At 49.8% G+C, this 22,745-nt stretch overlaps 1 protein-coding gene and 3 long non-coding RNA genes across 5 annotated transcripts; 1 reads left to right on the top strand and 3 right to left on the bottom strand.

The window, feature by feature from the left end:
* Positions 1 to 1,049: 1,049 nt before the first annotated feature.
* LOC148107993 (uncharacterized) lies at positions 1,050 to 2,524 on the bottom strand. The gene is made up of 3 exons (XR_015721363.1): positions 2,370 to 2,524; positions 1,397 to 1,485; positions 1,050 to 1,225 (listed from the first exon to the last, which is right to left on the bottom strand). It is a non-coding gene; the product is annotated as an uncharacterized LOC148107993 (long non-coding RNA).
* Positions 2,525 to 7,034: 4,510 nt separating this feature from the next.
* Positions 7,035 to 11,138, bottom strand: LOC123776970 (uncharacterized). Its single transcript, XR_006775549.2, has 2 exons — positions 9,884 to 11,138; positions 7,035 to 9,776 (listed from the first exon to the last, which is right to left on the bottom strand). It is a non-coding gene; the product is annotated as an uncharacterized LOC123776970 (long non-coding RNA).
* A 3,011-nt stretch (positions 11,139 to 14,149) lies between these two features.
* Positions 14,150 to 14,937, top strand: LOC123777055 (uncharacterized). 2 transcript variants are annotated; one of them, XR_006775567.2, is made up of 3 exons: positions 14,169 to 14,219; positions 14,502 to 14,586; positions 14,800 to 14,937. It is a non-coding gene; the product is annotated as an uncharacterized LOC123777055 (long non-coding RNA). The 2 variants fall into 2 exon arrangements; XR_015721362.1 differs by lacking the exon at positions 14,502 to 14,586 and having other exon boundaries at positions 14,150 to 14,219.
* Positions 14,938 to 18,979, bottom strand: ERAL1 (Era like 12S mitochondrial rRNA chaperone 1). Its single transcript, XM_045773509.2, has 10 exons — positions 18,682 to 18,979; positions 17,617 to 17,744; positions 17,418 to 17,495; positions 16,973 to 17,019; positions 16,753 to 16,814; positions 16,473 to 16,585; positions 16,133 to 16,381; positions 15,847 to 15,996; positions 15,644 to 15,724; positions 14,938 to 15,530 (listed from the first exon to the last, which is right to left on the bottom strand). Exons 1-10 carry the CDS (start codon positions 18,962 to 18,964, stop codon positions 15,408 to 15,410), a joined length of 1,314 nt encoding a protein of 437 aa, XP_045629465.2. The 5' UTR covers positions 18,965 to 18,979; the 3' UTR covers positions 14,938 to 15,407.
* Between the last annotated feature and the right edge of the window lie 3,766 nt (positions 18,980 to 22,745).

Raw genomic sequence — 22,745 nt, 5'->3', positions numbered from 1 at the left:
GCCTACCCTCCCCAGCCTCTCCTCTCTGGCAACCATCCAGTTTGTTCTTTGTGTTTACAGGTCAGTTTCTACTTCGTTTTGTTTTTTAGATGCCGCATGAATGCAATTAATCCCAAGACGTTTTTTTAAAGACTTTTTTTTAAAAGATTTTATTTATTTATTTCACAGAGAGAAAGAGAGAGGGAGAGAGAGCACGAACAGGGGGAGTGGCAGGCAGAGGGAGAGGGAGAAGCAGGCTTCCCACTGAGCAGGGAGCCTGAAGTAGGACTCCATCCCAGGAGCCTGGGATCATGACCTGAGCAAAAGGCAGATGCTTAACCAACTGAGACACCCAGGTGCCCTTAAAGATCTTTTTAAAAAATTAAACTCTACGCCCAAAATGGGGCTCCACCTCATGACCCCAAGATCAAGAGTCACATGCTCTACCAACTGAACCAGCCAAGCACCCCAATCCCAAGAGTTTTTTTTAAAAAGATTTTATTTATTCATTTGAGAGAGAGAGAGAGCACAAGCAGGGGGATCGGCAGCGGCAGAGGGAGAAGCAGGCTCCCCGCGGAACAGGGAGCCAGATGCGGGGCTTGATCCCAGGACCTGGAGATCATGACGTGAGCCGAGGGCAGATCCTTAACCGACTGAACCACCCAGGCACCCCTCCAAGAGATTTTTAATTGACAAACTAATTATGAAACTAAGAGAGAAATGCCAGAGTACCAAGAATAAGCAAGACAAACTTGCAAAAGAGCAAAGTTGAAGGATTAAAACTATCAGATATCAAGACTTAAAGTTTTAGTCACTCAGAGAGTATGAAATTGGTACATAGTAGACCAGTGGAATAGAACAAAGAGTCCAGAAATAGACCCACACTTGGTTTATGACAAAGGTGGCAATGCAGAGCTGTGGGGAAAGGACAGTCTTTTCAATAAAAGATACTAGATGTCTGTGTGGGGGAAAAAATGGTTCTTTTTTTTTTTTTTAAGATTTTATTTATTTATTTGACAGAGAGCCAGCCAGCAAGAGAGGGAGCACAAGCAGGGGGAGTGGGAGAGGAAGAAGCAGGCTCCCAGCAGAGGAGCCTGACGTGGGGCTCGATCCCATAACGCCAGGATCACGCCCTGAGCCGAAGGCAGACGCTCAACCGCTCTGCCACCCAGGCGCCCCCAAAAAAATGGTTCTTGACCCTGAACCTCACATTATACACAGAATCAGTTCCAGATGGATTGTCGATCTAAACGGGAAAAGTAAAATAATAAACATGTAGAAAATAGCAGAATATCTCTATGACTTTAGGGTAAGCAAACTTTTTTAAACCAATACAAAAATCAGTAACTATAAAAGAAAAACAATAACTATAAAATAAAATATTATTAAATTGGAACACTAAAATTAAGAATCTTACCCGGGTGGCTGACTGGCTCAGTCAGTGGAGCACGTGAATCTTGATCTTGGGGTCATAAGTTCAAGCCCCATGTCAGGAGTAGGGTTTACCTTAAAAAATGAAATAAATAAATAAATAAATAAATGCTCAGAAGTAAAAAAAAAAAAAAAAAAAAACCACAATAATTTTTTTTAAAAAGGTTATCTGCTTATCAAAAGACATTAATCTCCAGGGAATTATGCTGGGCTGAAAGAGCCCATTCCCACCTGGGTGGCTTAGTCGTTAAGCGTCTGCCTTCAGCTCAGGTCCTGATCCCAGGGTCCTGGGATAGATTCCCCGCAGAGCAGGGAGCCTGCTTCTCCCTTGCCTCTGCCCCTCCCCCCACTCATGCTCTCTCTCGCTCTCTGTCTCTCGCTCTCAAATAAATAAGATCTTAAAAAAATAAAAATTAAAAATAAAAGAACCCATTTCAAAATGCTACATACTATCTGATTCCATCTATATAACTTTTATTTTTATTTGTGGTAAAATACACCCAAAATAAAATTTACCATCTTAACTCTTTTAAGCATACAGCTTGGTGGGATTAAGTACATTTACATTTATATTATGCAACCATCACCACCATCTCCAGAATTCTTTTTTTTTTTGTAACACTGAGACTCTGGGGGCACCTGGGTGGCTCAGTCAGTTAAGCATCTGACTCTTGATTTTGGCTCAGGTCATGATCTCAGGGTCCTGAGGTCCAGCCCCGTGTTGAGGCTCTGCTTGGGTTTTTCTCTCTCTCCCTCTCCCTCTGCCCCTCCCCCCATTCTGTCTCTCTTTCTCTTTCTTTTTCTCTGAAATAAATAAATAAAACGTCTTAAAAAAAAAAAAAAGCTGAGTCTCTGTACCCATTAAACAATAACTCCCCATCCCTCCCTGCTCCAGTCCCTGGCAACCACCACCCTGCCTCCTGTCTCTATGAATTTGAAAGTTTGACTTCTCTAGGTACCTCAGATAAGTGGAATCATACAGTATTCATCTTTTTCTGTCTGGCTTCTTTCACTCAGCATAATGTCCTCAAGGTTCCTCCATGTTGTAGCTTATGTCAGAATTTCCTTCCTTTTTAAGGCTGAGTAACATTCCGTCGTATGTATATGCCCCATTTTGTTTACTCATTCATCTGTTGATAGACACTTGGGTTACTTCCCTGTTTGGCTATTGCGAATAATGCTGTTATGAACATGAGTGTATGAGTATCTCGAGATCCTTCTTTCAATTCCTTTGGGTCATACGATAATTCTATTTTTTTTAAAGATCTTATTTTTCCATTTTAGAGAGAGAGAGAGTGCGCGCGCGTGCAAGCATGGGGAGGGGGGACCGGCAGAGGGAGAGGGAGAAGCAGATCCCCATCGATCGGGGAGCCTGACTTGGGGCTTGATCTCAGCACCCTAAGATCACAACCCGAGCTGAAGGCAGATGTTTAACCGACTGAGCCACCCAGGCACCCCATGATAATTCTATTTTTAGTTTTTAGAGGAATTATATTGTTTTCCATAGCAAGTGTACCACTTTATATTCCCATCAACAGTGTACGAGTCCCAATTTCCCCACATCATTGCCAACACTTGTTGTTTTCTGGATTTTTTATTTTTTAATTTTTGTAGTAGACATCCTAATGGGTGTGAGATGTGTGACTTTTTTTTAAGTTTTATTTTTACTTAAGTAATCTCTACACCCAACGTGGGGCTCGAACTCATGACTCCAAGACCAAGAGTCACACACTCCTCCAACTGAGCCAGCCAGGCACCCCGTGTATGACATTTTTGAAATGACAGAATTTTAGAAATGGAGAACAGAGGCACCTGGGTGGCTCAGCCATTAAGCGTTCTGCCTTCGGCTCAGGTCATGATCCCAGGGTCCTGGGATCGAGCCCCACATCGGGCTCCCTGCTCGGCGGGAGGCCTCCTTCTTTCTCTCACACCCCCCTTGCTTGTGTTCCCTCTCTCGCTGTCTCTCTCTGTCAAATAAATAAATAAAATCTTAAAAAAAAAAAAAGAAAAGAAATGGAGAACAGATTAGTGGCTGCCAGGAGTGGGAGTGGTGGGAGAGAAGCGGGTGTGGTTATAAACATTAGGGGCCTTTGTACTGGAACAGTTTTGGTAACTTTACCGCAGTGGTGGATACATGAATATCACACAGGTGATAAAATTGCATGGAACTTAACACAGACACACAAGTGAGCCCAAGTGAAACAGGAAATCTGAATAAAATGGATAGATTATATCATTGTGAACATCCTATGATATTTGGCTGTGGCAATGATATGATATTGTAGTTTTACAAAATGTCACCACTGGAGAAACTGGCCGGAGTGTGCAAGGAATCTCTCCATATTATTTCTTACAACTGCCTGTGAACCTACAATGACCTCAATGAAAATTTCAATTAATACTCATGCACCTCTACAGACAAACCCCATTGAGAGAGTGAGAAAACAAGCCTCAGGATAATAGAAAAGACATCTGGGGGAACGAGCTAGCATCCTGAATATATTTTACAAATCAATAAAGAAAAAAGCAGATGACCCAGAAGAAAAAATAGACAAATGATGGGCTCAGGCACTACAAAGAAGGGCCGATCGACGTACGAAAACACGTGTGGCGGATGGTATTTTGCAAAGATAGTGGCAACGGTATCATCCATTCTATGTCTTCTTCTGGTGACATTGACAGTCCTGATCAGAAGTAGAACCTATGGGGCGCCTGGGTGACACAGCGGTTAAGCGTCTGCCTTCGGCTCAGGGTGTGATCCTGGCGTTATGGGATCGAGCCCCACATCAGGCTCCTCCGCTAGGAGCCTGCTTCTTCCTCTCCCACTCCCCCTGCTTGTGTTCCCCCTCTCGCTGGCTGTCTCTATCTCTGTCGAATAAATAAATAAAATCTTTAAAAAAAAAAAAAAAAGAAGAAGAAGTAGAGCCTATGCCCCCTTCCGTGAAATGGAGTAGGCTTTTGTGACTAATCGAGTCAACAGAATGTGGCAGAAGTGATACTATGTGGTTTCCAAGGCTACATCCCAAAAGACGGTGTAGATTTTGCTTGATTTGCTGGAATATTCTGTCTTTAAGACTTCAGTCACTGTGTAAGCAGTCTGACCATTCTGAAGCGACCTTGCTGTGAGGAAGCCCAAGCAGACAGACCACAAGGAGAGTCCCTGAGCTCCAGGAAGAGAGAGATGCCTGGCCAGCCCCCATCTGACCGCATCCTCACGAGAAACACCAACCAACCTCTCGAAACCCTGACCCTCAAAACTGAAACAGTGCGAGGTAGTAAAAGGACTATTCATTGTCTGAGCTTCTCCATTTGGGGATGATTTCTTACAGAGCAATAATGGGAACGGCAGCCTAATCCCATTAGTCTTCAGGGAAATGCAAATTAAACCCGAAATGAAAAAAAAATGATATCACTACACACCCACCCGCATGACCAAAATGGACAAGAGTGACAATTCCAAGTGTAGGAGAGGACATAGATCGATTGGAACTTTCGTACACTTTCATACGCTGCTGGAAGAAATGTAGGTTGATACAACCACCTTGAAAACGTGCTTGTTGGAATCTTACTACAGCTGAGCGCAAGCATATCTTTTGACACAACCATGCCACTCCAGACAGAAATATACATACATGTCCATACAAGAATATTCTTAGCAGTATTATGAATAATGGCCCCTGAATTCAAACAAACCAAATGTTTAAAAATGGTAGAATGAGTAAAGTGTAGTATATTCATGACTTTGAATGCCACGCAGTAATAAAAATGAACTATTGGTACATGAAACAATTTGAATCTAGCAAACGTAATATTGAGCCAAAGAAGCCAGACAAAAGAATACATAGTGTGTCGTTCCATTATATAAAGTCCAAAAAAGCAAGCAAAGTTAATCTATGGTAGTAGAAGTCAAGATGGAGTTCACCTTTGGACTGAGAGGGGACGCAGGAAGCTCCTGGGAATATTCTGGTAATACGCTGCTTCTTGGGCACCTGGGTGGCTCAATCAGTTAAGGGTCTGTCTTTGGCTCAGGTCATGATCCCAGGGTCCTGGGATCGAGTCCCCCCATCGGGCTCCCTCTCAGCGGGGAGTCTGTTTCTCCCTCTGCCCCTCCCCCTGCTTGTGTTCACTATCAAAAATAAACAAACAAAAAATTAGAAAATATGCTGCTTTTTGACCTGGGTGATTGTTACATGGGTGTATTCACTTTGAGACAATTCTCTTCCAAGTCATACACTTTTTGAATGCATGTTGTCTTTCAATAAAAAGTGAATTTGGGACACCTGGGTGGCTCAGTCGGTTGAGTGTTTGACTCTTGATTTTGAGTTTTTTTGTTAAGATTTATTTATTTAATTGAGAGAGAGAGAGCATGAGCAGGGGAGGGCCAGAGCAAGAAGCAGGCTCCCCACCGAGCAGGGGGCCCAATGCAGGGCTTGATCCGGGGACTCTGGGATCATGACCTGAGCCCTGAGCCGGAGGCAGATGCTCAACCGACTGAGCCACTCCGGCCCTCTTCCCCCAACCCAACCCACCCCATGGTCTCGGCCCAGGTCATGATCTCAAGGTTGTGAGATCGAGCCCAGCGTTGGGCTCTGCATTCAGGGAGTCTGCTTGACATTCTCTCCTTCCACCCCTCCCCCTGCTCTCTCTCGGGCTCTCTCTCTCTCCCCCTCTTACTACAATAAATAAATCTTTAAAAAAAAAATCTAATTTAACAAACCTCCAAGGTTTTGGGCCTGCCTGGAAGAATGGAGTTGGTATTTACTGAAATGGGAAAAAACTGTTGAAGGAGTAGATTCAAGGTGGGATCAGGACCTCAGGTTTGGACTTGCTAAGTCTGGTGCTTATTAGAGAAACTGGCAAGTAGGAGATTCACTCTACAAGTGAGTTTAGCGGAGAGGCTTGGCCTGGACAAACGGACCTGGGAGTCACCACTGTGCAGATTGTATGTGAAACGTTGGGATGAAAGGAGATCAGTGAAGGAATGAGCACGGGCAGCAGAGAGAAGAGGTTCCAGGATTGAACTTGGGGCCGTCTGTGGTTGGGGTTGTCGCAAGGGCTAAACCACACAGTTCATGTTAGCATCGAGCTCGGCCCTCAGGGAGCAGTTAGGTTGTACTACCTGGTATATTTGCTTGCAGCTGGATTATAAAGTCTGCTCACGGGCATTTCTTTTTTCTTGTTATTTTTTTCAGATTTTTAAAATTATTTTCTGAAGATTTTATTTAAAAAAAGATTTTGGGGCAGCTCGGTGGCTCAGTCAGCTAAGCGTCTGCCTTTGGCTCGGGTCATGGTCCTAGGGTCTTCGGTCCTGGGATGGAGCCCCACATCCAGCTCCTTGCTCAGCAGGGAGCCCGTTTCTCCCTCTGCCTGCCGCTCCCCCTGCTTGTGCTCTCTCTCTCTCTCTGATGAATAAATACATAACATCTTTAAAAGCAAAGTTTTTTTTTTTATTTTTAAGTAATCTCTGCACCCAACATGGGGCTCGAACTTACAACCCTGAGATCAAGAGTCGCATGCTCTACCAACTCAGCCAGCCGGGTGCCCCTTATTTTCAGATATTAATGTTATTTTCCAGCTGATTACTAAAATTATACGTGTGTGTGTGTGTGTGTGTATGTATATAATTTTTTTTTTTTTTACTTCATTTAATCCCTGAGTCAACCCTGTGAAAAGAGCTCCTGCCCTCTATTTCATCAAATGAGGAAACAGAGGAGCCTGGGATTGGAAGAATTTGCCCAAGTCACATGGTGTCTGAGCCAGAACCAGGACAGCGAGCCAGACTCCCAGCCTCCATGCTCCTGCTCTCCTCACTCCTTCCTGCTGACCTTCAGGAGAGGGAGGCCTGGGTGGTTGCAGTGGGGCCCGAGCAGGACTTGGTCCTGGTTAGCCTTAGTATCTGGGACGGTGGCTAGCCCGGGGAGATGACCGGAGCAGCCCGGCAAAAGGCAGGCAGGGCAGCAAGAAAACAGGCAGGGGCCGTGCTGACAGGGGCCTGAAGGATGCTGCGGAGGAGGAAGAGCTGTGATGTGGGGGAGGAAGGAGGGGGGTGATGTACCAGCACCTCTGCTGAAGCCAGTGGAGCCCGAGAGTGCAGCCAGGCCTCCGTCCCCAGAGCCTGGAACCAGCCTGGGGGAGGGAGGAAAGACAGTATAGGGCCTTTGGTCTAAGCCCTTAAAGGCCTGCCCCGGTTGTCCCTCCTTACCCTAGGCTGCCATGGACCCAAGACTGGCAGGAGACAGCCCAGTGTGTAGATGGGCTCCTGGAGGACACAGGGGATATTGTACCCCACTTCCTGGTGCTCATGATTCCAGTCTTGGGAACTGGATATGGGGGCAGGGCCCCTTCCCTGCTCTTCCCAGTCCCTGGGCCTGCGGGCCTGGCACAGAGGGGGTTAAGGGCCCTGGAACCTTGCCTGGCGGAGGGGGGCACAGGGAACTGTCACGAGGAGCCTTGTCTGGCCTGATAATCCAAGCTGCCTATCTCTTCCACAGCAGCTGTGAGGCAGACAGGTTGTCCTGGCAGGGAGGGAGGGAAGCAAGGGCCCGGCTGATGGCGGGAAGGATTTGAGGAGGGAGGGACACCCAGGCTCCCTGGGGATCCTTTCCCACCCAAAGGCCACCTTCAGGACCGTACCTGCGGGCCGGAGGTCAGGGCCCGGGTCTGAACGTGGGGGTTGCCACTGACCCAGAGACTAGGAAGTGCGAGCTGATGAACAAACAGACTTAGGGAGGTGTTGATCGGGAAGCTTCTATTTCTGACTCCGTGTGTGTCTGCGCGGGGGCGCGAGGGGTGCACTATCACGTGCATCTTCAGGCGTCTGAGTGAGTGCACGTGCCCATGGGTTCCTGCCCCCCTGGAGAGGGCCCGGAGGGAAAGCCCGCTGCAAAGCCAGAAGGGAAGGAGATCCGGCATTTGTTGAGTTCCTATGATATGTGAGCCAGGCTCTACCTAGCCCTTTCCAGCTCTGCTATCCCATTTCATCTGCACACCAATCATGGACAAGGAGGCGTTTTAAGCCCATGTATCTGACAAGGCAGCCGAGGCTCCAAGAGCGGGCAAGGGCCCGGGCTACCCAGCGGTAGGAGTGGAGTCCAGGGTCTGGCAAATCCGGAGCTGTGCTTTTCCCTTTGGGCTCTGAGTCCCTCCGGGGCAGGTGGTCTGGAAGAAAAGCCACTCTAAGGCAGAACCCCGAGCTACACGGGCTAGGGCTCTGGTTCAAGCTAAGGATGGCGTGTGAGGCCCGGGCACGTGAGCTCCACGCCAGGGCCTGGGTCACAAGCTGCAGGAGTCAGAAGGGAGAAGGTTATCGCCAGGTTGGAGCAGCTGTGGAAGAGGCTCAAAAGGGGACTGGACGGGGCGGGGGGGGGATCTGAGCGAGTGGGAGCGAGGAGGGCGTCCTGAGTCATGCGGAGGCTTTGCACACATTCTTTCCCTGAATCTCCCCGGGGGCCTTGTGAGGTAGGTATTACCGCCATGCCCATTTTAGAGACGAGGAGACCAAGGTGCAGGGAGATGAGGCGACATGCTCAGGTAAGTGGCAAAACTCAGGTCTGATTCTCTCGCCTTTGAAACTCAAAAAGTTGGGGCGCCTGGGTGGCTCAGTCGATGAAGTGTCTGCCTTTGGCTCAGGTCATGATCCTGGAGTCCTGGGATCGAGTCCTGCATCGGGCTCCCTGCTCAGCAGGGAGTCTGCTGCTCCCTCTGCCCCTCACCCTGCTTGAGCTCTCTCTCAAACAAATAAAATCTTAAAAAAACAAACAAACCCTCAAAACGTCCTCACAGAGACGCACAGAAAATCCACCTCGTTCATAGCAAGTTTGTGCACAAAGCCTGGGGCCCGGAGGCTGAGAGCAGAGCTGTCGTCCTGCCTCCTCTCCCACTTTCTTGGATCACGCAGGCCATGCGTTTACTCCAGGAGCCTGTTTCTCAACGATAAAATTGGCACATACGGGCACCTGGCTGGCTCAGTCAGCAGAGCATGTGGACTCTTGATCTCAGGGTTGTGAGTTCGAGCCCCCATTGGATGTAGAGATTACTTAAAAATAGATTTTTTACCAAAAAAATAAAATTGGCATGTAGTCATCTTTTGGAGACTGATGGATGGACGTTGGCGAAGTCCCCAGGGAAGCCAGTGCTAGGAATCCACGGCATCTGTGTTGGTCGCTCGACAGGTACACTTGCTCGTGGGGCTGAAGGGCACGGAGAGTGTGAGGGGGCGTGTCAGGTACTTGAGCGCTAGTTGGGCACCGACTGCGGGGTCAGTGTCTGTTCTGTGCAAAGGTGTTCTCTGAGGGTCTCGCAGGACGAGACCCATGAGGGGTGCTGGGGCCACAGAGAATCCGGTAAGCTGCCTGCTCCCGGGGTAGCTGGGGACAAATAAAGGATCAGATGAACTCTCAGTGTGATGAGGAAAACAGAGCAGGTTCAAAGCCTGGACATTAGGGGGCAGGTTAGGAGGGAGGGTTAGGAGAACCTTCTCAGGGTGGCCATGATGAAACCACGCAGTCATCTCCGGTGCCCTGGATCTCGAGCCCCAGCGTATCACACAGAGAGCACGGATGAGAGCAGTGTTCCAGCTTTTCTTTCTCACACCTGGTAAGCTCCTAGGCTCTCGCTTTGGGTCCCCTGGGTGTAAAGCAAAACAGGAAAGTAAGAACCTCCCAGAACTTCTCAAAATCCTTGGTTCCAGGATGAGTTTTGCTGCTGATTGTACTTTGAGTGGGACACTGAGTGACCCTATGATTTGGCCACCAAAGTTTTCAACTTCACGAAACTTAGTAGAGTAACCAAGAGGGAATTAAGAGTAATTTTACGAGCCGAATGTATTTTTTAGTATGTGTGTTGCCTCTGTGTTTTTGTAGGCGTTACGCATGTGTGCTGTGCACATGTGTGTGTGTGCGTGTGTGTGTGTGTTCCACGTGCTTTCTGTGTATCTCTGACTACCTGCTGCCGCCTTGCTGTCTTAGGGTCATGGGTTCCCATGTGCTGAGAAGAGGAGGAAACCCTGAGGCTTTGGTGGGTGATTCGCTCCCCTTCTCTGGGCCTCAGTTTCCTCTCCTCTATAAATGGAGTACTTGAATCCCATGATTTTGAAGGATTCTTGCGGATCTGACCACCCTTAACTTTGTCATTCACCACACGGTTTACGCATTTCATCCACAGAAGATCAAAGTCAGAGTCGAGGGCTCAACGCTGCTGTGGCAGGGACTGGAATTAGACATGAGACGGTTAAGGTCCCGGACAAGTGCACACTGGCCTCAGGAGAGCCACGGAGCTCCTGATCTGAAGCAACAGTTGTTAGAATGCAAGGCCACGGGAGGCTGGGTGGCTCAGTAGGTTAAGCATCTGCCTTTGGCTCAGGTCATGATCCCAGGGTCCTGGGATCGAGCCCCGCCTCAGGCTTGAGCAGGGAGCCTACTTCTCCCTTTCTCTCTGCTGCTCCCCCTGCTTGTGCATGCCCTCTCTCTCTCTCTTTCTCTCTCAAATAAAAAATAAAATTTAGAATGCAAGGCAAGGTCCAAGGACCTGGATTGTGTCCTCCGCCCCCATGCTGGCCAGGGAAGGGGCAGAGTCTCCATATGATTTCTGGAAGGGTTCTAAGGAGGCAAAGGGACGGAAGGGCTGTCATCCAGGAGACAGCTCGGGGCGGGAAGCATCCTCAGGTCCTCGTGGCCCCTGCAGGCTCCTGATAAGCAGAAGGGCCTCCACCCTGATAGCCCCAAGTCTGCTTATCAGGGTCCCCAGACTACCCCACCCAGGCTCAGACTCTGCTCCAGCCCACACCCTGATGACAGCCCCCTCCACCCCAGCCAGGGCCATAGCCACAGGATCTCTGGCTGGCTGAGATATCTGTCTCCTCTACCTTCAGGACCCCTGGTTTCTGCCCACGTTCACCTTAGGTCTTAGGACTAAGCAGGGGCTGGGCAGGACGCCTCGGCGATGAGTGGCATAAATCATGGCCTCAGTGCATGAAGCCTTTACTCTGGTAAAGGAGCCTGAACTGTCGGTGGGTCTCTGAGTTGAGGTGACTTGGCAGGAGGGGTCACAGGACAGGAAGGGGGGCAAGGAGCAGACATGTGATAATTTCTCACCTGGCTCGAGTGCCTGGGTTTCGGAAGGTTTCTCAGCCGTATTTCTAAATTCTTACAACTTGGTGAACTACGTGTTCCCACCAAAGCTCAGGGAAGTAGCACTTTGCTTCTGGTCACACAGCTAGTGAGTGAGACAGGGGAAAGAAGGGGGGCACAGACATTGCTTCCACAGGTGCTAGGTCTGACCTCGGAGTTTGAGATGAGCATGCACATGACCCTGGTCACCCCCACAGGAGCGAGGTATGGATTGCTCCGCTTGTACACGAGAAAACCGAAGCTGAGGGCACTCGGGCCGAGGTCACAGAGCTGGGTGCAGGCGACGAGGGACCATCACTCAGAGCCCGCTGTTCTTTCCTTCCTCCCTCCCTTTTCCTTTCTAAGATTTTATTTTTTTTTAAGATTTTATTTGAGAGAGACAGAGTTAGTGACAGAGATAGCGAGAGGCAGCATGAGCAGGGAGGAGAGGGAGAAGCAGACTCCTCCCTGAGCAGAGAGCCCAGAGGCTGGGCTCGATCCCAGCATCCTGGGATCATGACCTGAGCCGAAGGCAGACGCTTAACTGACTAAGCCACCCAGGTGCCCTCTTAAGATTTTATTTTTAAGTAATCTTTTTTTAAAGATTTTATTGGTCAGAGAGAGAGAGCGCACAAGCAGGGGGAGCAGCAGGCAGAGGGAGAAGCAGACTCCCCGCTGAGTAGGGAGCCCGATGCGGGACTCGATCCTAGGACCTTAGGATCATGACCTGAGCCGAAGGCAGACGCTTAACTGACTGAAACACCCAGGCGTCCCTATCTTTAAGTAATCTTTACACTCAACGTGGGGCTTGAACTTACAACCCCGAGGTCAAGAGTCACATGCCCCACTGACTGAGCCAGCCTGGTACCCCAGGGCCTGTTATTTTGAAACCTGGGCTCTCTCAATGGCCTTGAGCGGCTTTCAAGAATAGTCCATGAGGGGCGTTTAGCTTCTTCATTCGGCTAAGTGCTTTGCCGGCAGCTAGTCCCCTAGCTCGCAGCTCTGAACTGGGGACTGTCGTTACTGCGGTCTACAAGGAGAACAGGAAGGGTCTGAGAGAAAAAGCCTTGCCTGAGAGCTACAGTTTTGTCTGCCTGCCTCCGCAGGCCAAAGTTTTTCTCCTCCCCCGCATCACACTGAGTTTAGCTCCATGTCAGACATTTGACATGACTGACCAATAACCAGGCCCCCATGATTATTTGCCTAAATGATTACTCACACAAATAAATGAGCCCGTAACAGGGAGATTTAACTTGCCAGCGAAGACTTCCCTGCAAAGGTGTTACCCACATATGAAGTGGGAACAGGAGCTAACTAGACAAGAAAGGGGGAAGATGGCGCCAGAGGGAAGAGCAGGGCGCCCGGCTGCCTCAGTCAGTGGGGCATAAGACTTTTGATCTCGGTGTTCTAAGTTCAAGCTCCACGTTGGCTGTAGAGATCTTAAAAATAAATAAATAAAATCTAAACAAAAGCAAAAACGAAAACCGAGGGAAGAGCATGTGCCAACATTGTGCGGCACCAGAAGTAGTACATCTCCAAGGAACCAAACGGTTTGCTCTCTCCTCCCACTCCCATCCTGGCCTCACCGGCCCCTGCAGGGGAGGGGTCTAACTGCCTCCCAGCACACAGACCAGACTGTGTAGGACGGAGAAGGGGCGGGAGCAGAGAAGCAGATGTGTCCCCCTGAATGGGGGTCTAAAAGAACAGATGTGCGGCACCGGGGGGGGGGGGCTCAGCTGGTTGTGTGTCCAACTCTTGGTTTCAGCGCAGGTCGTGATCCCAGGGTCGTGGGGATGAGCCCTGAGTTGGGCTCTGTGCTCAGCTGGGAGTCTACTTGAGATTCTCTCTCCCTCAGCTCCCCCTACCCTGCATCCCCCCCATCTCCAAACCTCACAGGAACATGCTCTCAGACGAATAAATCTTTAAAAATAAAATACAATAAACAGAGCTCCCCTCCCCCAGTCTAAGAAGCCTCGACACCAGGAGTCTTGCCTTCCCCAGAGGCAGGGAACCGAATACTGCCAGGCTCTCAGGTGAGTAGCTTGAGCTCTGAACAGGCCCCTACCCATTCTTACGCTGACTCTCAGAAAAGCCTGAATTCCCCGGCCCTCAAATGACCCAACAGAGGACCCCCTCCACCCAGGGGAACTTGCCACGGCAGCAGTAGCCTAGGTCTACCCTCCTTGGGCTCAGCATAAACACAGGCAGGCGCCCAGGACCTGAAATTTAAGCCAGAGTCTGTTCCAAGAATCCGGCTGTCAGGACCCTGCCTGCTTTATAGACGTTCAACTAACATTTCTACCACCGCCGTCACCGCTGCTGCCACGGCCAGAACAACCGGCACCCGGCTACGGCCAACAATTAAACCCCGAAAGATGGGGTGAGGCCGTTCTTCCTTCTCCCAGGCCCAGCAGACAGATGACCGGCTTCACAGGGAGAGCAGTGAAAGGCAGACCCTAGCCTCAGCAAGGTCCGTGAAATTTATGGGAGAAAGGGCCTAACAAAGAGAGGGGCCAGTGACCCTTGTTCCAAGGAGTCCAGCAGGGAAAGGGTTAAGAGGCAGGGCTTTCTAGAACCCGGGGAAAGTGCCCCACCCAGGGGAGGGGCCAGCGAATTAAAAGGCCAGCAGCTTGGAGCGGAGAGGCAGGGTCAGGGCCTCCTTACCTCTGAAGGCCTCCCCGCAGTCTGCAGTTCCAGCTCCAGGTAAGTACCCTCTCCTGGGCCTGTCTGTCTGCTTGTTGGTCTGACCAGAGAGAACCTTCTGTCTCATTATGTGATCTCTGGCTTGTTTAATTCTGACACCGGCTCCCCAAGGAGATCTCACCAGACCCTAGCTCTGCAGGCTTCTCCGGGCCAGTCCCCTTTCCTACCCAACTTGGGCTGCCTTGGCCACAACCATCGAGGAGCTGCTGGCTCAGGAGCTATGGAGCTGGGGCGGGGGGGGTGCTGTGTGTCCAGCACTGACCTGTCCTGCTCTGCCCCCAGCCCCTGGCTCTCCCTGCCACAGTGCTCTCCAAGCCACGCCCCCTGTGCCTGCTGCAGGGCCCTGGCTGGGATATCATCATATACTGTAAGTTTGCGACGAGATACTACAGTATAGATGATGTACTAGTCCGGGTCCCCACAGCTCTGGAGCCAGACGAGGGCAGGGGGTGCTGCAAACCCACCGGGCTCGCCACTCAGCCTATCACAGCCTGCTGACCGCCAGGACGCTTGGGGATGGCGAGGAAACCGTTACCATTACTGAGTTTAGTAATGGTAACGGTTCTCTTGCTGTACCCAGAATACGTGCCAAGAAGAGAGCTCTGGACCCTGGAACAGACCACTGGAAGGGAGGGAGACTCCAGCTCGGACAACAGGGTGGGGGTGAGGGAACGGTTTTCTCTTTCCTATTCTAAGGAAATAAAGATGAGAACCAGTATCCTTGTCTTTTAATTTTATTAGCATTCGAGACTGGGGAGAGGGATGGGGCGAGTGGCACTATCTCATTTAGGACCCAAAAGTCCTTATGCATAGCTTCAAGGTAGAGGACCTGAGGGGACGGGAGAAAGCCCTCTCTGCTGAAACTAGCAACTCAGGGAGGAACTCTGGGTTCAATGCCAGCTAGAAGCAGGATGGCATCGTTCCTACCAAAGAGCCAACTTCTAGACCTAAGCAGCTGGGACCCCAGGCAGAGGAACGACCTGGGAACTGAGCTAAGTTCCTTCCTCCAACAGGAGACGTGGTCAGGCAGGGCTAGGCAGACTCAGTACGGCCAAGCCAGCCGTCAGTCGAAATCAGGCAGTGTCCATGCCTCTCACCAGTTTCTGTCCCTGGGCAGGGGCTGTTCTGGTCAGTGGCTCCTGCCAGCAGCTCTGACTGGGATGCCTTGGGAGAGGCAGCAGTGGGCGGTCACTTGAGAAGCTTCACGATGAGGCGGAGCCGAACATCGCAGAGGAAGATGTCCATGAGGTCGCGGCTCACCTCCTGCGCAATCTGGGAGATCAAGTGCCCCTTTGGACCAATCAGGATCCTCTGAGGGTGGGGTAAGAGAGAGAGACACAAGCCTGCTCTCAGGGCTCCCGAGCAGTGGAGGAAGAACCCCTGCCTAAAGCCCTGGTCCTTTCTCCAAGCCTAACCCGACTTACCACGTGAGATTCTTTGGGCACCAGAAGCTTCTGTTCGATCACCAGCTCCCCGCTTGGGCCTTCCTCCCACATCACTGTCCTCTGCACAGGGAGACATCATGATTAGTCAGACAAGCCTGTATCCCTACCTCTCCAGGCCACAGGTGTGCTGTCCTGGATGTGCGCCTGACAAAGAGCCCCCGAGTCCTTCACTGTGCCCACACCTGCTGCACACTGTAGGGCATCTCCTGGGGCAGGTGCTCTAGGAGCTTCTCTCGGATGATGTTGGCACAGATCTCCTCAGGCGTCTGGCTAGTGAGGACTCCACTGTGGAATTCCCAGGGTCCTGGCCGGGCCTGTGCCAGGAGGTAGTGCTGTGGGTAGAGAGGGGGTAGGTGGGCAGCTCAGTCTCAACCAAGACTTTCCTACTCACTCTCACTACCAGGAACTCTGAGGCTTGTCTTCACATGGTAGAAATCAAAGGCCAGGCTATGGCCAAGGCTAACTGACCTTTAGTGTTTTCACATCCTCCTGGCTTAGGGCTGACAACATGAAGATCTCCCGGAAGTGGGGCCAGCCAATCCTCTGAGGGCCTCCCACAGACTGTGTGTTTGGGCCCTTAGCTGCTGGGCTGGGGCAAGGAGTGCCAGGCTGTGAGCGAAGGGCCTGCCTCATCTTGAGTTTCTTGCCATTGACCACACCTTCGGTAAGGGCTGCTGTGAGCTCTAGGAGAACGGACTTCTGCTTCAGGCAATCTACCTGGGCATGGAGGATGGGAAGAGGGTGTGTGGTCAGTGAGATGGGCACCACGAAGGAAAGCGGACTCCTTCTTCAAGTAGGCGGTGCTCACCTTGTTCATGACAAGGACGCTAGGGACTTGGGAGAACTGGGTCAGGCACTGGAGCACCTGGGGGCTGAGCTGGTTCCGAGTCCACTTGTCTGACACATCCACGAGAACCACAACTAGAAGTTGGCGGGGTAGGGAGCAGGACAAATATACGACCATTCTCTCCCACCCCCCAAAAGTGTCCATGATATGGGCTCTGGGTCAACCCCCATCCTCCAAACTACCAGGAACAAGAGGCCGTGACCATATAAATTGGGCTTCAGATTCCCATCATGAGTCTAACCCAGATCAGCAGACTCCATGCTCTTCCATGGATCTTCCAACAAGGAAAGCTCCAGGTGGTGCCTGAGGGACAGACAAACAGGTCAGGAAGGGTCTTATGACTGACATACTCCTAATGAGGGACAGAGTATAATAAGGGGGTTTTCCAGCCCCTATGATGGAATCACCCCACCCTCTCCTCAACACCTTTCCCTCTACAGACCTGTTTCCACAGCTATTACCTTTTCTGTTTAACAGGGCTGATGAGGCCAGGTGTGTCAAGTAGAATCTAAAATCAGGAAAGAGAGACGCCCACCCCCCAGATGGAATGATTATAACTGGCAAGTGAGAGAAAGGCCACCATTGACGTCAGAAGCTTGCACCCACTCTAGGCCAGGGTGACTAGATTCTTACCCTCCAGCTTTGTTTTAATTCTAGATGGGATCCAAGAGAAAGATGATGACTGTGAATATATGGGAAATTAGTAAGAGTAAAGAGGGAATGAGACCTTTCTGACTAGATGTCAGAGGGTGAAAGTAGAGAGAACTGTACTATGCCTAACGAAAGAGGAGACCCCGTTCCCTCAGAAAAGTGAATCTACACATTTTCTTCAGGTCTAACTATAAGGGAGAGCCTCTTAGGTTCACCGGCTGTCCAGTTTGCTGGACTTCCTTCGCAGGTACCCACCACCTGGGCCTCTTTCTCTGTGATGACCCCCAGAGCTTGGCAGCGAGTGGTGTGCACCTTCTTGGAGACAGGGAACACCTGCCAAAACCAAAATAGTCCCAATTAAGGTCCAGATTACTGTAGGACAATTCATGAAGAAACAGAAAAAAGTGAGAGATGAAAGGGGCGGTTGGGGTGGGGTGTCAAGGATGCAGCATACTTTCCGACCCAGCAGCTGGTTGGAGAGTGTTGACTTCCCTGCATTCGGGGCACCCAGGAGGACCACTCGTAGGACCCGGGGGTTCTCAGGCATGTCGGGACGATGGACCAAGAGGAGATCCTGCTCATCTGTGTGTGGGGGCAGGAAGGGAGTGAGAGATAGTGCAATCTGGATCCCCTGTCAGGTACTCAGTCCTACCCGCCCACAAAGGAAGTAGGGAATACAAGATTAGTGCACCAGGTTGAAGCTGAGACCTGGCTTTGAGACTTAGTTTGTCCATTAATTTGTTTATATGATTTTATCAAGTTCTCTAACTTCTCTAAGCTCCTTAGTTTTCTGACATGTAAATTGGAGATAATATTAACAATACCTACTTAAAACCTTCTTTTGACAATAGGCAATTTTGTGGAAACAATCAATACAATGCCTGGCATTTAATACTCAATTACTGTGTCAACTTGTACTGTGTAGTTGTGCCTGATAAATGCATGTGCATGTGTGAAAGTACAGATAGATCAGATAAAGCCAGAAATCCCTCCAGCTCGGACAATCTCACCCTAGTAAGGGTGTTATGAAGGCTCTGCAAGCTTTCTCAGTATTTGCAAGTATTAGTTTCTTAAAATACTGAATTAGGATGATCAATTTTTTGTCCACCCTCCCTACCAGAGTGTAGTCTATGTTACTTGAAGACCAGAGGATGCTATTTCCTAGGTGTAACTCAGTCTCCTGACAAGTAGGTGGGGGCACTTATTGGATCCAGTCTGCTTCTCATCTCCGGGGCACAGAGCCACAATTCTGCCTTGCCTGTGGCCCTTCAATCTCTTGCTTTTTGTGAGCATCTCTAATTGCGACCACATCGGTTCCCTCTGGTTCCCAACTCTTAGAACCCTGTAGCTCTCTCCTGTGAGATCCTTCAAGGCTCGCCTCTCTCTCGGGGCCTCAAGATCGTTTTCCATAATATAGGACCAAATATGATAACTCCAGGGACTGAGGAGTTTCCCCGACCCGGAACTTTCACTGCTAAAAACCGTGACAGTCCGGGACAAGCCTATCTGGGTCCTTTACCTCTGTGCATGGACACGCCGGGAGGGCGAGAAGTCAACGAACTGTCTGGCTGAGAGAGTCCAAGAAAGCAGTCCAAGGCTGAGCTCTGGCCATGATGGCGAGAGGCAGAGGCCAGGCGGGGACCAGAGAAGGCGGCGCCCGCGAAACAGGACACGCACCTCCGCTGACAGTCAAAGAGCGAGGAAAGCCGGGCCCCCCACTCTCTCGCTGCGGTGGGGCCCAACTGCCGGACCCCTAACATCACCCGAAGGAGCGTAACCGCGCGACCGCCGGCGGCAGCCATTACAGCCGCAAGGCACTCCGGGAACTGACCAGGAACTCACCTACGATTGGATAGAGCCGTGGAAAAATGAGCGAGCAGGAGAGAGCTAGATTGGCCCAGAGTGCGGAGATACACGGGATGTTGGAGGTGGGTTGGAGGAGAAACTGCTCTGGAGACTGACCGAGGCTAAGGAGAAGGAAAATGTGTATTTAGAGTTTGCGTGGACATGACGGTCGTTTTGGACTCCCATACACATCCTGCTTTCTTCTTCTCCTGCCAAAGTTTGGTAAAAGGCCCGTCTAGCCCTGGCTTCTGAGAGACTACATCTCCCATGAGGCCAAGCGGCAGAAAGCTTTCTCTTAATTCCTGCTGGAGAAACTGACGCATTGAAGGAGGAAAGGCCGCGGGAGCCGTAACGGGTGCTTTTTAGTTCTCTCTGGTTTCAGGATTGCAGGTTCTCTCCCAGTATCCCCCTGGTTTGCCCTAGCGGTCGGCAGCGTTCTCCGACAGTCTGCATCTTTGCTTTATACAAGCCTCCTGTAGGGAGTACTCCCTGGGTGGGTGTTCCCGAGGAGCAGCGGACCCGGTTTCCCATCTATGAACCCCCGTTACTATCTCCTCCCTGAGGCCGTTGCTTTCTGAAGAAAAACCAGAGGGTCTGTAAAGGGAGAAGAAGCTGCGTAGTCACCCCTACCCCGCCCCAGATTGCCTTAGCGGCCTGTGGAACTTGATACATCTTAGTCCTTTTGCGGCCTTAGGCTGTAGTCATTCTTTGAAGCCTCTCAATCAAGCTCTTGAAATTGAGAGAGAAATGTTGCCGGGATTGGAGGGATGGGGATTTATTCATATGCTATGTATAGGCCGTGTCCAGGTGGGGGGGGGTACATGAATTAAGAAAATGGACAAAAATCTCTGTCACAGGACTTGTGTCCTGGAGGCTGTGTGTGTGTGTGTGTGTGTGTGTGTGTGTGTGTGTGTGTGAGAGAGAGAGAGAGAGAGAGAGAGAGAGAGAGAGAGAGAGATTAGTTTAGTAACCTGACAAGAACAGTTCAGGTAGCATGGTCTAGGTGAAAATCTAAATGGAGTGAGTTTAAGAGAGAATGAGAGATGGGGTGCCTGGCTGTCTCAGTCGGTAGAACATGGGACACCTGATCTCAGGCTTGTGAGTTTGAGCCCTACGTTGGGTTGTGTAGAGCTTACTTAAAAAGAGAGAGAGGGGGGCGCCTGGGTGGCTCAGTTGATTCAGTGTCTGCCTTCAGCTCAGGTCATGATCCCAGGGTCCTGGGATGGAGCCCTGCATGGGGCTCCCTGATCAGTGGGAGACCTGCTTCTCCCTCTCCCTCTGCCTGCTGCTCCCCCTGCTTGTGCTCTCTCTCTCTCTTTCTGTCAAATAAATGAAATCTTTAAAAAAGAGAGAGAGAATGAGAGGAGAGGTAATTAAAGAAAGCTGGGGGGGGAATACACACACACACCACACACACACGTGTGTGTGGTGTGTGTGTGTGAGTGAGTGAATGTGTGTGTATCTATATCTATATATCTTCTCAGGGGAGCAGAGCAAAAGGGAAAGAAATGGGGTTAAGAAAAGATTTTCTTTTCTAAGATCAGAGATTTTTGTTTGCTCATTCATGGCAATGACCAGGGGGAGAGGAGAAAATTGATGATTTAGGACAAAGAGGAAAGAATTGTTGGGAGAATGGTGGGAACCAACTGACTGGGCTGCTGTTGTGGAAGTGGAGGCTGAGTGGGTACTCCAGAGTAGCTCTGAGTGACACAGTGTTGACAGAGACTGGGCAGCTAAATGCACTGATGGTTTGCAAATGGCGCCAGGCTCCAACTTTCAGGCTGTCTGCTCTATTAGCAGAAGAAACAACCTTTCTGGAACATGATATTGTGGATGTTCTTTGGGCATATGGGTGCCCAAAGAACAAAATACCACTCAATACAGGGCAGCTGGCAATCAGAAAAAATATGAATCTTCTTCCATGGATAGTAAGGTGAAATGCCATTTCAATTGTGATTAGGGTGAAGGGCAATTTCAGGTTAAATGGTGGTTGAAGGGCTTAATTAAATAAATGCAAAATCACCCAAGGAACACATACTAAATAGTACAGCACTGGCAACAGATAAGAGCTTGGAAGAATCCCCGGATAACACAAAAACTTAGATTCTCTTTGTTAATTCTCTTCCTTCCCTCAGATTTTCCCCTCAAAGGATATTGTGGGGAAATGTATTTTGTGAGATTAGGAGAGGCTAATCAAATGAAATAGACTGCATGGGTTCATATGTCAACTTGCCACTTATGAGCTGTGTGAGTTTGGACAAGTTATTTCAACTCTCCAAATATCAGTGTTGTCATCTGTAAAATGAAGAAGAAGATATTAAACACATCCACCTAATATGTGTCCATTGGAATCCAGGCTTTAGAACAATGGAGGATTTAGAACAATGGAGACTCTCAATAAATGTCCTTATCTTAAAGCTAATTATTTTAATCTTTTCTATATAGACAATTTCTCTCTGTACTGTATTTCTCTCATCAGCATTTATTTTTAAAATGCTTGATCTCGGGATGCCTGGGTAGCTCAGTCAGTGAGGTGTATGCCTTCCACTCAGGTCATGATCCCAGGGTCTTGGGATTGAACCCCGCCTCAGGCTCCCTGCTCAGTGGGGAGTCTGCCTCTCCCTTTCCCTCTGCCCCTCCCCCCCTTTTAAAAAATATTTATTTGTCAGAGAGAGCACAAGCAAGGGGAGCAGGGCTCGATCCCAGCACCCTGAGATCATGACCTGAGCAGAAGGCAGATGTTTAACTGACTGAGCCACCCAGGTGCCCCAGTCTCTCTCTCTTTTAAAGAAAGATTTTCTTTTTTTTTTAAAATATTTTATTTACTTATGTGAGAGAGAGAGCACAAGCAGGGGTGGCAGCAGGGAGAGGGAGAAGCAGACTCCCTTCTGAGCAGGGACCCCGACACTGGGCTCCATCACAGGACCCTGGGATCATGACCTGAGCTGAAGGCAGACGCTTAACCGACTGAACCACCCAGGCGCCCCAGAAGATTTTCTTTCTTTATTTGCAAGAGAGAGAGCATGAGCATAAGCAGAGGGAGCAGCAGAGGGAGAAGCAGGCTCCCTGGTGAGCAAGGAGCCCGATGCGGGACTCGATCCCAGGACCCTGGAATCATGACCTGAGCCTAAGGCAGATGCTTAATTATCTGAACCACCCAGGCATCCCTCTTGAATATACCGAGTTCATTTCTGCCTCAAGGCCTTTATAGCTGCTACTTCTGCATTCTATGTTCTTCTAGATTTGGCTTCTCCCTATTCAGGTCTCAGTTTCAATGTCATTTCCTCACAGCATTTATCACTACCTGCAATGATCCTATTGCAGTGCCTGAGATGCTTTAGAAATATCATCAAGAGTCTCCACAGTCTTACCAACCCCTCACAGCCCCAATCTGAACAGGTCACTCCCTTGCTTCACTGCCCTCAGAATAAAGTATAAACTAATGTGGCTCTGGCTTACTTTGCCAGACTCATCTCTCTTTGGTTTTTGTTTGTTTGTTTTGTTTTAAGTTTATTTATTTATTTTTAGTAATCTCTACACCCAACGTGGGGCTCTTCGGACTGAGCCAGCCAGGCGCCTCCACTACTCTCATCTCTTGTCATTCCTCTTTTTCAGCTTAACTGAATTTTTTTCAGTCTCCCAATTGCCCGGTATTCTTTCTCACTTCCAGGTGTCTCCTTCGATTGTTCCTTCCATGACTGGTTAAATTCTTTCTGAGGACCCTTTTTTCCCCCTCCT

Source organism: Ursus americanus, chromosome 23 (genome assembly GCF_024610735.1).
Source record: "Ursus americanus isolate L20-20 chromosome 23, mUrsAme1.1.p, whole genome shotgun sequence".
Taxonomy (NCBI): domain Eukaryota; kingdom Metazoa; phylum Chordata; class Mammalia; order Carnivora; family Ursidae; genus Ursus; species Ursus americanus.
This window is presented reverse-complemented; position numbering and strand designations above follow the sequence as displayed.

Bases quoted from the DNA above. Each gene is read 5' to 3' on its own strand.
- ERAL1 (XM_045773509.2), bottom strand. From the start codon at position 18,964: ATGGCTGCCGCCGGCGGTCGCGCGGTTACGCTCCTTCGGGTGATGTTA. The intron at 16,382-16,472 runs GTGAGCACCGCC...CTCCATGCCCAG, and splicing joins GCGTCCTTGTCATGAACAAG to GTAGATTGCCTGAAGCAGAA. The intron at 15,725-15,846 runs GTGTGGGCACAG...CTCCCTGTGCAG, and splicing joins TGCCCTACAGTGTGCAGCAG to AGGACAGTGATGTGGGAGGA.